Below are 13566 nucleotides of genomic sequence, written 5' to 3' on the forward strand. Positions count from 1 at the left end.
TTCTCTGATATAATGTTAAAGATATTTAATTTGTTTTTATAATTTTTTCAAAATTTTAACATTATAACATTTAAGATACAAATAACACTTATTTAACACACATTTTGTTCCTGAATAGTATGTGTTATTTCTTAATTGCTTATGTTGTAAAAGTACAGAAAATGGCCATTATTCCTTCAAACTTTGCTTTTGTGACATGGATAATGAAATTTAGAAATTAATCTATTTTCTATGTAAAAACGTGCAAATATGCACATTTTTATTTGCATAATGTCTGAATAAAACAGCATATGAATCAAGATTTTCATATATTTGCACTAAAGTTATACAAAAATGAACAAAAACGTTTAGTAGTGAGTAGTTTTTCGAGATTTGTGACTGTAATGTAAATCACTTTCACGTATCAGTCCCCAAATATAGTCTTTCACCATGTTTTTGTTATATTCTAGCAGGTCACAAAAGTGAAGTTTGAAGAGAAAAATAGGTCTTTTCCATTTACTTTAGGCACAAGCAATTGGGAAATAACACTTTCTGCCCAGGAACAAGAAAAAGTAAAAATTTTGTTACATAATGTAATAGCAAGATGGCATTCTGTCTCATTTTTCTTCCAATTACTGGGAGAAAAAGAAATTCCCTTTCTTGTTTATAATCATTACTGAGTAAACTAGACAACTCAGTATTTTTCAATTCTATTGACTTTTAATAATAATAAATAAATCCTCACTTAGACTAATAATAAATATTGTATCACTTTTATTTTACTTTTTTTTTTAAGACAGGTCCTCAACTATGGGTGGTTTCATTAATCATTTCCATTTACATATTAACACAAAAACAAGAAACTGTTAATTTCTTTTAATATAACAAGGACTATTATTTTCAAGATTCCAAAACCCAACTCTTAAACTGGTAATCATTTGTAATTATCATTTGAGAATTACAATATTTTTGAAGACCAAATATATCTTGTGAATCAAAAGTAGTGCTAAATATATTAGTACAAATTTACTTCTTTCTCAGTAAACCAAATAGATGGAATACAAAAACAAACCACATATTTTCTTTATTACTTTGATGTCTAATTTTTGGTATGGTTGTTCTGTCTGAAAGTTTTAACTCAGGGAATAAATAATTTTGATTTCAAACCCCACATGTAACTAGAAATTTGGTTTTTCCTCTTCATGTACTTGTGTTTTTAATGCAAAACAAAACTACATATGAAACTGGTCCATAAATCCAAATACTTTTTTAAAATAATAAAATGTCTGTACAATGTCATTATACCTTGGAACATAAGTCATCAGAAGATATAAACTTAAAAGCATAAAAATTAATCAACCAATTAAAAAATGTCTAGTGATTTCAAAATGATTAATCTTATTTAGTTATTGGTTGTAATGAAGGTTATATAACAAATTAATAAACATAAAAATTCATTCCTTCTAACCTCTGTCTAATAATACATATTTTTCTTGGTTATTTTTGGAACAACTATAGATATATATAGTAATTTTGATACTTTTGTCTAAAATTGGGGCTCACCTTATTTAAACTTCATTCAGAGGCTAATGAATGTATGGATCTCATAAGATTCATTGAATATCTAATTATGACAAAAGATGAAGCTTCGGTGATTGATACACAACATCTGATAATGAGAGACAAGTAGGTAATAATTCCCATGCCCATTGCTGATACTTTATCTATCAGACATTGATGTAGAAGCGAAACATCTTTTCAAAGTTGGAATAAGTAATGTTTGCCTTACACTCTCAGAACATATCACTTTTAATAAAATGTACAAAAGGTAGCAGCTTATTAGTTGTAAGATGTTAGTGCATTAATCTGTTTATAGTTTGTTCTGTCATTAAGATAATGTTCATTTGTGTATACATATTACATTTGTAGCTAATATCACTGAATCCTGTGAACCAAAATAGTTTTGGTGATTTGATGATGTCTTTTCCTTCTTTTTTTTAAATAAAAAATTCTTACTTATCTATAGGATTTAACTAATTACCATTTATCTTGTTAAAGAATAATCATATTAAAGACATTTTGCAGTTTTTATGTGTGTGTGTAAGGCTTTTCTTTCTTGTAAAAATTATCTTTAAAAATTAAATAAAATTTGGATTAAACAAAGAGCTAATGTAAAGAAGTGTTTGTATGTCAGTAGTTTAGTACTACTGTTTCCACGAAGTAGTGCCAGGTGATACGAATATATTTACAATAATAAATGTTAGTGACATGTACTTGACATAAAAGAAAAACACTTAAAGTATTTGTTTTCCATAACCAGAAACCAACAACTGTCACATCAGCGAAACATTATGTAACTGTACTTTTGCGAACACGTTAATTTAATGTGCGAGTTTAATTTTAATATCAGAATATGTGGTGAGTGCAAGTTGTGTGTTATCAATGGTCACTAAACTTGATAATGAATGTTAAGGCACTCGACTCGTAATTCCAGGGTCGGAGCTCAAATTCCTGTCACACCAAACATGCTCGCCCTTTCAGCCATGGGGGTGTTATCATGTAATGGTCAATAACACTTAGTTGGTAAAAGAGTTGGCGGTGGGTGGTGATGCCTGGTCGCCTTCCTTATAGTCTTACATTGCTCAATTAAGGACAGCTAGCGCAGATAGCCCTCGTATAGTTTTTCGTGAAATTCAAAACAAACAGAAAAATAAAAAAAATTGAAATAAAATGTAAAAAAATCAAAATAAAAGATTTTGGAAAATTATTTTACAAATTCTTAAATCCTCACGTTTTTAGGGATCACATTTCTGATTACGTCATAACAGTCATGCATTTTAATAAACGTGTAATCCAAACATTGATGAAGCAAAGAAGTGTAATGAAAAGAATATCATGGTTGGAGTTGTTAACATTATGGACATCTAAGTCTCTGTATTATATCATATATAATTAAAAAACGATAATTTATTATACAAATTTTGGGCACAAGTATACGTGTAGTAACTTTGTACTGTGTAGTGTAAATCTACTCTGACAATTGCCAAAATCCAATTGTACCATTTATTGCAGTCATTTATGACAAGCTGTTTAACCCAGCTCTATAAACTAATTATTTGTCAATCACAAATGTTGTAGACAAAAAAAGCACTGAATCACTTGATATTACATAGGGACTTCTAATCGTAACATGCTCACCCTTTCAGCCGTGGGGGTGTTATAATGTGACAGTCAATCTCACTATTCGGTTGGTAAAAGAGTAGCCCAAGAGTTGATGATGACTAGTTGCCTTCTCTCTAGTCTTACACTGCTAAATTAGGGATGGCTAGCGCAGATAGCCCTCGTGTAGCTTTGCGCGAAATTCAAACCAAACCAATTCTGATTGTAACATACCTTCATGCAATGTTAACAATAACAATATAGTCATCACAAAAATTATGAGGCCAAAAGTGGCCCAGCGGATAATGTGGCTAGCTATGTATTTTTTGATATCCCATTAATGTCCTTAAAAAAATTGTAATCTGCATTTTAGGACTATGGGTGCATTACAAGGGTGGTGAGCAAACCCCACTATTTGTTCAAAGAAGAGTTGGTGATGGAGGATTTTGCCCAGTTGAATTCTTTCCAATACGTTACTTCAGAACTGAAGACAGCCGGCTTCAAGTAGCTTTGAGGGAACGTCGAAAAACGAACGAACAATATATGGTGATCTGGATTACTATATTACATTGTCATTTTATTTTGATTCCCCCTGTAACCTGAGGAAAGTACTTTCTACATCGCAGTACAATATATACAATAAAGTAACGTAGGTAAATTTCTTTTAAATGTCATCCTGGCCAGGTAGTTCGGGCGGTAAACTCGCAATCTGGAGGTAGTGGGATTAAATCCCCGTCACCCAAACATGCTCGCTCTTTCAGCCCTGGAAGCGTTATAATGTAATGATCAATCCCACTATTCATTAATAAAAGAATAATCCAAGAGTTGGCGATGGGTGGTGATGACTAGCTGCATTCCCTTTATTCTTACACTGATAAATTAGGGACGACTAGCGCAGATAGCCCTCGCGTAGCTTTGCGCGGAATTAAAAAACAAATAATAAATGCTATCCCCAGTGGTAAGTAAGAATGTTACAACGTAACAATCAGCCCCATTATTCATTGGTAAAGAGTTGATGGTGTTCACTAGCTTCCTTGCTTCTTGTCTACGACTTCAAAAATAGGGATATCTGAAGCAAAAAGGCTTCGAGTAGTTTAGGTGAAATTCAATAAACAAACAAGTAAACTCCTATTACGTGATGCACTATAGATTTGTCGTATGTGGTTCACAATATTTTTATAACAGTTTTTTATGGTGGAATTCCTTTAAAGCCATCAATTGTCTCTCAAAGAATTTTTTCACTCTTAGCCTTAAATTTGGTTTGTCTTTAAATCAAGTCATTAACTTTCTGAATGTACAACACTTCAGAATCGTCCAACTTTCTACAAATATGAAATACATACATATATAATAAAGTTGCCAATTATTAGACAACTGATAACTTTCTACAGAAAGAAATCCATAACATAAAAACAGTATAAAAATATCAATAGTACAAGTCATATGAGACCACAACTGGGGCTGCATCTTTAATAGTAAGAATTGGTTATTTTTACAGTTTGAAACTTAACATACCAACAAATTGTGGTGGAAAAAATAAGTTTTTTCAAACTCTATAAAAGCAGATCAACGATAGCTCATTGTTTGATTTTGCGCTTAACAATAACAAAAACAAGCAAGTAATCAATAGGTGTAAACTTCCATTCAAATACGAAGGGGAAGGCCAGGTGGTTAAGATACCAGACTCGTAATACGTCACACCAAACATGCTTACTCTTTCTACCGTGGGGACGTTATAATGTAATGTTCAATTCTACTATTCATTGGTAAAAAAGTAGCCCAAGAGTTGGCAGTGGGTGGTGATGACCAGCTGTTTTCCCTCTAGTCTTACACAGCTAAATTAGAGAGGGCTAGCGCAGATAGCCCTTGTGTGCCTTTGCGTGAAATTCAAAACAAACCAAACCAAATGCGAAGGGAAATCCGAAAGTAATTAAACAGATGAAATATTATTGCTTTTTCTAACTTTATTAAGTTGCACATTAAAAGGAAAAATGTAACAGTGTACAACACAACCACAGAAGTGATGAATGGCATATTTACTGAATGTTTCGGAATGTACACACTTCATCTCCAAGAAATTCCTACAGTTATCACATGTAACAAAATAAACATTAAAAATACATTTTATTCAGCCATAAGCATTTATAATGGGAAAGTTGGGACTGGGCTGTTAGTTTGTAGGGTGGGGGTGAGTGAATAAAAAAAAATGAATATAGTTATATTGCAACGAGAATGAATGTAAACAAGCTTCACTGAGCAGACACTTGGCTAGTATTTAAATTAGGAAAATAAATTTCTTTATAAGGACACGATTTAATCAGAGGTATTTAATCTCTGTAGTTAGTATGTAGCTAAAACTTTGTAGTTCGTTGATTAGATTACGTGTCCAATAGTTAGAATGTTTGTTTGGGTAGCAGAAGCAAAGAGAGATGATAATTAAAAATTGATCATTTCTGTAGGACAAAACAGTTGTTAACAAATAATATTACCAAAAAGAAAGAAAGCCTTATTTGTTCATTCATATAGAATAATATCATCTGCTTTACCAGTGAAAAGCACTGCTGTGGCTGATCTTTGTACACAATGTGCAGTGTTACAACAATGAACATCACGGACAGAACAGGTATATCTGTATAGAACAACAAAGGAGCAAAGACAGCTAAGTTGAAGTATATTTTACGTGCTCTGCGAAAATTACTTAAACCTAGAATAAACGATAATTTTACATTAAAATAAGAAGATAGAAAACGCATGATATGTATGTATTCCACGCCTACGAAACTATTTATACTGACAAAAACTTGCACCTTCTAATAGCACGAATTCATGAACACATGGGGATTTATTACAGATCTATTCACACACATACACAGACTGTATCTAAATATTTTAATACCCATACCAGCCGCCTTAAGATACATTTTTATTTCAAGTTGGTTTCTCGTCATCATAGACATACTAAAACTACTGGGCAGACAGTCTCGTCAACAGACTCCAAAGTTTGGATTATAGAAAGTTGAAAATTCTTAACTTCTTATAAATAATAGCTCTCTGTAGCTCAAATAATAATTCAACTTCTGTTGGGTTAATTTTCATATAATTTTTCATTATTAACTACATGAGCACATTCACCTATTTATTTAGTGAGGGTCTTTATTAAAGTTCGTTTACTTGTTTTTACAAATCCTACCAATCTTATGAGTTTCTAATATTTTTTGTATGTACAAAATTCCCTTTCAGCATTCATGCTGTTATTTTTAATTGTTACCTCGTATTTACAATAGGGATTTGATATAATGTGTGTGCTTCGACAAATATTTTGTGATTTGTACATTCTATAATCTTGTTGTTTATTATTAGACTGCATATGTTTCTTCTTCGCGAATGATTTTTGGATCTTAGAAGAATATTTTCTTTTTCGTCCTATTTCATAAATCTGCCTTCGATGTAGTAGCACAGCCAGGTTGTTAAGACACTCGACTCGTAATCTGAAGATCCCATATTCGAATCCTTGTCACATCAAACATGCTCGCCCTTTCAGCCGTGGGTACGTTATAATGTGACGGTCAATCTCACTATTCGTTGGTAAAAGAGTAGCCTAAGAGTTGGCGGTGGGTGGTGATGACTAGCTGCCTTCCCTCACTGCTAAATTAGGGACGACTAGCGTAGATATCCATCGTGTAGCTTTGCGCGAAATTTAAAACAAACCAAACCGATTTAGTAGTAAACAAAAACACGTTCCAGGCGGTGAGATGAATATTTTCACTATTTCTAGAAATACCGTTATAAAATTACAAATTTAAGCGACGGTGATAAAGGTTATATCATAATCAGAAGTTAAACAAATATTCACTTTACATAATACTTTCTAAAAAGTTATTTGGTTCATAAGCTTAAAACCATGTAAAATAATTTTAATTTCGTCATAAGTACATAAATACTAAACAGGGTTATAAAGTACAAGGCGTTTAGCCATGTGATATCTTTTATTAACGTGAACATTTAGTATGGGTTTAAGATATCGTTAAAGTAAACGAGTCAGTAAATAATTATACACAGCAACTAAAGTGTTACTTGAACGAACTTGTGTACCCAAATTCTAATTTCAAATTCTGGTACTAAAATGCATGTTTGTATTTTTTTTTTGTTTGAAGTTAAACACGAAGCAACACGAGGAGCTATCTGTGCTCTGCCTACCACAGGTATCGAAACCTGTTTCTGGCTTTGTAAGTCCCTAGACAAGTCACTGTGCTACTAGAGGGCGATGTCGTAAGTTCTCGTATATTGTAGTATAGCATCTTTTTATTATCAATTTACGTGTCGGTAATATTTGATAGTATTTGCTGCAGTATAGTTCGTAGTTTAATTTTTATAGCACAATAGGATAGTTTAAAGTATATTTATAAGGATCAATATTTGTAGTTAATTGTAGATGTGGCGTAAACAGTGTGGCTAATATCTTTTAAGAGAGAAACGAATATTATAATTGGTCGACTATTACACTTCAGTTTTCTGTCATTCTTCGTGTGGGTGATATTTGATACTATTAGCTACAGTGAAGTTTATAGCTTTTAAATGTATATATAGTAGTAATAGGTTGGTTTTAAATAGATTTGAACTTTGATGCTTTAATTAAAGGTTTGTGAAACCTTAAGTTGAGAATACTCGAGGAAGAAAATTATTTATAATATTACTACTATAAATAAGTTACAGGGACTCACGAAAGATTAGGTTTAACGATAACATACACATTTGTTTTAAAATAGGCTAAGGTTAACCATAGGCGATAGATGTAGTAGTAAATAGGCTTAATGCTAAATTACATCGTTATTTACTAACGAATTAGGATTTTAACATCACAGAGAATAAATATGATAACGTGGTGTTTTAATTACAGTATCACCGTTATGAAAATGTTGGGAATGTAACTAGTTTTCTTTTTTAAACTATAAAACTACAAAATTATAAAACCTTTGGTAGAAAAAGAATTTTTAACAAGAAAATGCAGCCTTTGGAGTCAGCCTTTGAACACGTTAATTATCTTATGCAACAAGCTAAACAACGACCAAATCAACTGCTCTGCCATCGCCCAGGAAGGTCAGAAGCCAAATGGAAATCTATTCATCAAAAATTAAAAGAACTGTATTTAGAAGAATGCAATAATATTCATACTAACAAAAATCTAGTTGGTGGATCGTTTTTATTGAAGAAGTTAGTGTCTCGTGAAAAGCTAAATTGTTTGGTTGTAAATCTGTACCCCGGAAATGAAGGATACACTCTCATGCTGAAAACCAGAACAGGCAATGATGTTGAAACAATACGCTTGCCATACGAAGAAAGTGAGCTTTTACAGTATTTGGACAATGAGGAACTTCCTCCAATTTTAGTAGACCTACTTGAAAGGTCACAAGCTTCAGTGTTTTATAGTGGATGTGTCATTGTTGAAGTGCGAGATTATCGGAGATCTTCAAATCCAGCTTCCTACGAAAGCTATTATATTTTGCTACAACCAACTACACAAACCCTCGTTTGTGATGTTGGTTTATTGAGTAGTGATGGACAGTACTGGAGTGCAGAGGATAAACAGGCTTTGGAAGCACAACTTCTTCTGGCAACCTCTGAACCATTGTGCTTGGATCCTTCTATTTCAGTTACACTTATTGCTAACAGATACCAGTATCAGAAAAAGTATCTTTCATCTGTACCTTTGAAGAAAATGTCCAAGAGACATACCCAGTTGACCGTTAACAGAAAACGTAAGTTTGAACAGTGTGCTGCACCACCATCTTTGAAAGTACATGACTTTATAACAAAAAGAAAGAAAACTAGTGCTCATACAGCTCTCAGTTTTAAAATTGGTACTCAAGCTTTAGATTCGTGGAAAAAAAGAGATGTTGTTCTAGTCCAGCCCAAGGATATTGAGGTAGAGAAATATGCAAAAGCACTGGAAAAACCAAAACATGACTTAGACAGTTTTCCTGTTAAAGTTGAAGAGTATATTATGGAAATTGAACAAGAACCAGGAAAGTTGTGGAACACACATATCACCATCTTCCAACGTCCAGTTGACGAAGAATATTTGGGAAAACTTACAGTTAGCCAGGGAGAACATGGAGAAGGTTCAAGTTCTTTCTTTACTCTTGGCGATAAAACAAGAGTTCTTAAGTATTTAAATCAGTTTCGAGAAATTACAACAAAAGAAGGGCAGAAAGCTGTCAGAATAACTCACAAGGTTCCTGGTATGGCTCCAGTAGCTACATATATTCCAGCTGCAAAAGAAGGGAGTGCAGAAAGTTTTGCAGTTCTTAACACTACTACAACAAACAGTTTGACAACAGGCAATGATGGAAGTGAAATGTCCATTGCTAATCTTTCAAAGAAGGCATCAGTTAAGATAAGCGTGTCTTCTACTCAGGCAAACAATCAATTTACATCTAGTGCTACAAGTAAAGTATGTGTGACATCATCTACAAAAAATGATTCTCTACCTGTTCAGCAAGAAAAAAATATTTCTGCTAAAATGATATCTTCAACTGGAACATCTACAAATTCCATATCTTCTTTTTCGGACTCTGGAACTCTAAGCCAGCTTCTTTCTACAGCGTCTTCTGTTTCAGCTGCCAAAGGTTTTAATAGTAGTGTTTTGACAGCTCTGTCAACAAATGTGGAAACTGACAATACAACAAAAAAGGAAGGATTGATTGTTTCTGAATCGCATGAAGGTCTAACTTCACCACCAGGAAACATAGGAACAAGTGTGAACTTGGCAGGATTAGGTTTAGCTCAGAATCTAGGTCTATCTAATTTAGTGACTCTAACTGGAGTTGGCATTCCTCAGGGTTTATCTGTCCCGATATCTTTAACTGTTGTAACCACTAATCATACCTCCGTGACCTCTGCAGCAGGAGTTTTTGTGTCTGGGCTAGGAAATCAAGAAACAACCGTTAACACGTCAACCAACATTACACCAAGTAGCAATAGTAGTAAAAGTTCAGGATTGACTAAACAGATCTCTGATGAACCCTCATCAACTGCAATTCCTGTATGTTTGGGATCATCCACCATGATTGTGTCATCTGGAATGGTGAACCCTGCTTCAGCAGGTACCAATATTTTATCAGTTCCATTTGGTGTAGCAGGTAGTTTAAACACTCAGAATCTTGCAGCTCAGTTTATGGCTTCAAGCTTCAAGCCCTCACCCCAGGGTTTGCGAACTTCAACTCCCATGTCACTCTTGCAGGTTTCCAGCAGCCAGCAACCAATCCCACTTCTACAGAGACCTCTAGGGACGGCACTGCGGGTCACCCCATCTCCAGTTGCAGCCCCACAAACTTCTACTCAACAGAAACCATCTCACCAGCCCGCTGGATCTATTTCTCCAGTTCCAGCACCTTCGGGAACACCACCGCCATGTTTATCTCCAGCCCTGTCTGTGGCTCAGACATTTGTAGCACCAACGTCACAGCAACAGCAGATTCACCTGGCATTACAGAAACAACTTCAACAACAGCTGAGACAACATACAGGACAGCTCGGAGTGCATTCCAGCTCCACAGAAAGTGGTTCTTCCTGTTCCAAATCGAAGAAGAAAAAAGTTTCTTCCTGAACCGTAGTTTGTGAACAACACATTTTATTTAGTGTGTTGTATGAATGATATGTACATGTGTGTATGTACTGTACACAACAATGAAATTAATGTACGATGTTTTGTTTTGGTACTTCAGAAAGCATATATGGTATGCTGTACTTGTTTTAGCCTATGTTCATTATAAACATAAGTGTAATTATTTTAAATGCAACAAATATGTTTTTATTATTTATTATACTGATATAGATATGTTAGAGTTGTTTCTGTGAATTATAAAATATTGTATTTATTTGGCGAGACATGAAAATGACTCTCTACTGATGTTAGATGTTAAATGTGTATGTTTCTTAGTTGGGCAGTATTTTCTTATTCATTGTTAGTCATATGACAATTGAACCCACTTTCGTAATCTTGAATATATTTAATGTTGTTATTATAAAAATGAAAAGTGGTTTTCAATAAAAATTTAATTTTGTAGTTTATAAGTGGATAATTTTATCTTGTAATAAACAAGATTTCCTAGGAAATCTTTGGGTTTTCCATCTTGTGTGCCTAAGTATAACTGATGACAGGATAGTTCTAGGTTACATTCCCAATAACTAATTTAGTGGGAGTTGGTTGCTAAAAGTTGATTTTTAAGAAGAGATGCATCTTCAAGAACCAGTAGAAATTTGATTGTTTTATCGAAAGTCAAGCATCTTGTATCATTCTGTATGTCCACTAGTTGGTTGACTATCACACCACGATACTCAGTTTTCTGGGTGTGTTTGTGGGGAAAAATAATTTCTAAAGGAAGATCAAATATACCACAAGAGGGGGGTGGGTAACTTTTATTAAAAGTTAGACATGAATGCTAGATTTAGCATTGTAATAAATGGTTTAAAAATGACTACCAACACAGAACTGATCCTGTCACATGAGATAAATTAATTAAAAAGTACATTTACAGTTTTAATCAGTGGCAAAGTTATGCTGAAAAATTTGATACGAGATATTCTAAGTTATTTTTCCTTATTTAGCTCAAAAATAGATTAACAATGAAGTATATACCCTAGGGGAAGTTTTAGTAGATATACTATTGGTTCATCATAGTAGAAATTCAGTGACACTGTTTACAGTTTTTGTTAATTTACACGTACATATGAAATTGTTACTAAATTACACGTCGGTGTCAAGGTCAGACAGTGATAGGGTTTGTTTAGCTATAGCTTTTGTAGATAGAAAACTTGTCAGTGTTGGTATTATCACATTTAGTCTGTAAGAATATGTATTTTATAATGAAATGGCCACTTTTATCTAATTTCTATGCTTTTGTAAAAATAGAAGTTCAATACCATACAATATTTTGTCTAAAACAATAGCTAACAACTACTCTAGTAGTTTTAAATTACTTTTGTATTATAAGAGTAACGATAAATATTGAAATGATTGAACTTCATGTTAAAATGTTTTTGGGTTTGATGTTTGTGTGAATGTAATGAAGTGCTACTATTACATACATTTTTATATATTGACCAATAAGCTGCTAAAATTACGTGAAGAAACCATTGCAAAATTTATACCCTTACAAAGATTTAATGAACACAATTTTCTCTCTCACATTGGTTAATAAAAAACTTACAAGTTTAGGCTTAGCTTTAGACTAAATATTTTTACCCTTCTGAGCTGATATTGAGAAATTTTTTTCCAAAATAAATACAGATTGTGGACCAGTTTTAAAGGTTGTTTCTAAATGTTCATTATAGGTAGAGCCAGTAGATTCCAAGTTGCATTTACTTAGTATAATAGAATCATGAATAAACTTGGTACAAACACGTTTGATCTGCTAGAATTCAGACACTAACCATAATATAGTCTCTGCTGCATAGGCCATAATGTGATCAACAAACTGGCTAGCTAGAGATTCTGCGAGTTGGTAATTTAAAGAAAAAAAAATGTGTGTTGGGGAAAAGAGTCAAAATGGTTCTTAAATCTTTACTTTTATATCAGAAGATTTAGGAGGTTGAAATAATTAATGTGTCAAAAATTACACTTTTGAATTCCACAGTAAAAAAACAACCATTCAAAGTATTGGTTATGATATATAATGTGGTAAAAATGTTGCTGATACTTCTTGTATATCAATTACAAAATTTTTAAAAGAGCAACTTTCTTATCTACTGCCTTCCTGCATGATTGTGTCAGCAGGGGGACTTAAATTATTACTACAATATTTGTCCACCTTACATGACTGGTTGATGGGTACCTGTTCTTGATATTGTGATATGTTTACCATTTATAAAAAATTGTATCTGTGTATATACTTCAATATCTTTTCAACCCAAATGATGAATAGTCATACAAGTTTCTAAAGGTATTAATTTTAAAATGATTGATCCTGTTACAAAAAGTAATGAAATAGAATGAAGACCACAATCATAAATTTATAAAAGCTAATCCTTACTTTGGCAACTCTATACACTTATCTGTAAACCAAAATAAGGATTACATTTTGTAATTCTTCTATAAATTATAACCATCATGGATCTGGCCATTCTGAAAGTTTACAGATGTTGTGTTCAGCTCAAGGACACACAAAAACTGAACAAAATTAAAATTTTAACAAAGTAGGATTGTTATTTGTAGAATTACTATAAAAGGTATCTAGAATAAAAGTAAACAAGTAATAAATACTATTTGGACATTTTTTGTTTTGAACACTTTTTACAGTAATTCTATGAATAACCAACAATCTCAATTGTTTGTTAACATTGTTTTTAACTTTTGTACCAAAACTTTGAGCCGTGTACGTCAATTTGAATATTCAAGTAAATATATCAGAAAAGCTTCAATTGCTTACT

The 13566-nt window shown here is 32.8% G+C and overlaps 1 protein-coding gene across 1 annotated transcript; it reads left to right on the plus strand.

The window, feature by feature from the left end:
* The first annotated feature begins 7280 nt into the window (after nucleotides 1–7280).
* Nucleotides 7281–12442, plus strand: Spt20 (transcription factor Spt20 homolog). Its single transcript, XM_076487471.1, has 2 exons — nucleotides 7281–7407; nucleotides 8119–12442. Exons 1-2 carry the CDS (start codon nucleotides 7403–7405, stop codon nucleotides 10742–10744), a joined length of 2631 nt encoding a protein of 876 aa, XP_076343586.1. The 5' UTR covers nucleotides 7281–7402; the 3' UTR covers nucleotides 10745–12442.
* The last annotated feature ends 1124 nt before the right edge of the window (nucleotides 12443–13566 follow it).

Source organism: Tachypleus tridentatus, chromosome 2, assembly GCF_004210375.1.
Source record: "Tachypleus tridentatus isolate NWPU-2018 chromosome 2, ASM421037v1, whole genome shotgun sequence".
NCBI lineage: Eukaryota > Metazoa > Arthropoda > Merostomata > Xiphosura > Limulidae > Tachypleus > Tachypleus tridentatus.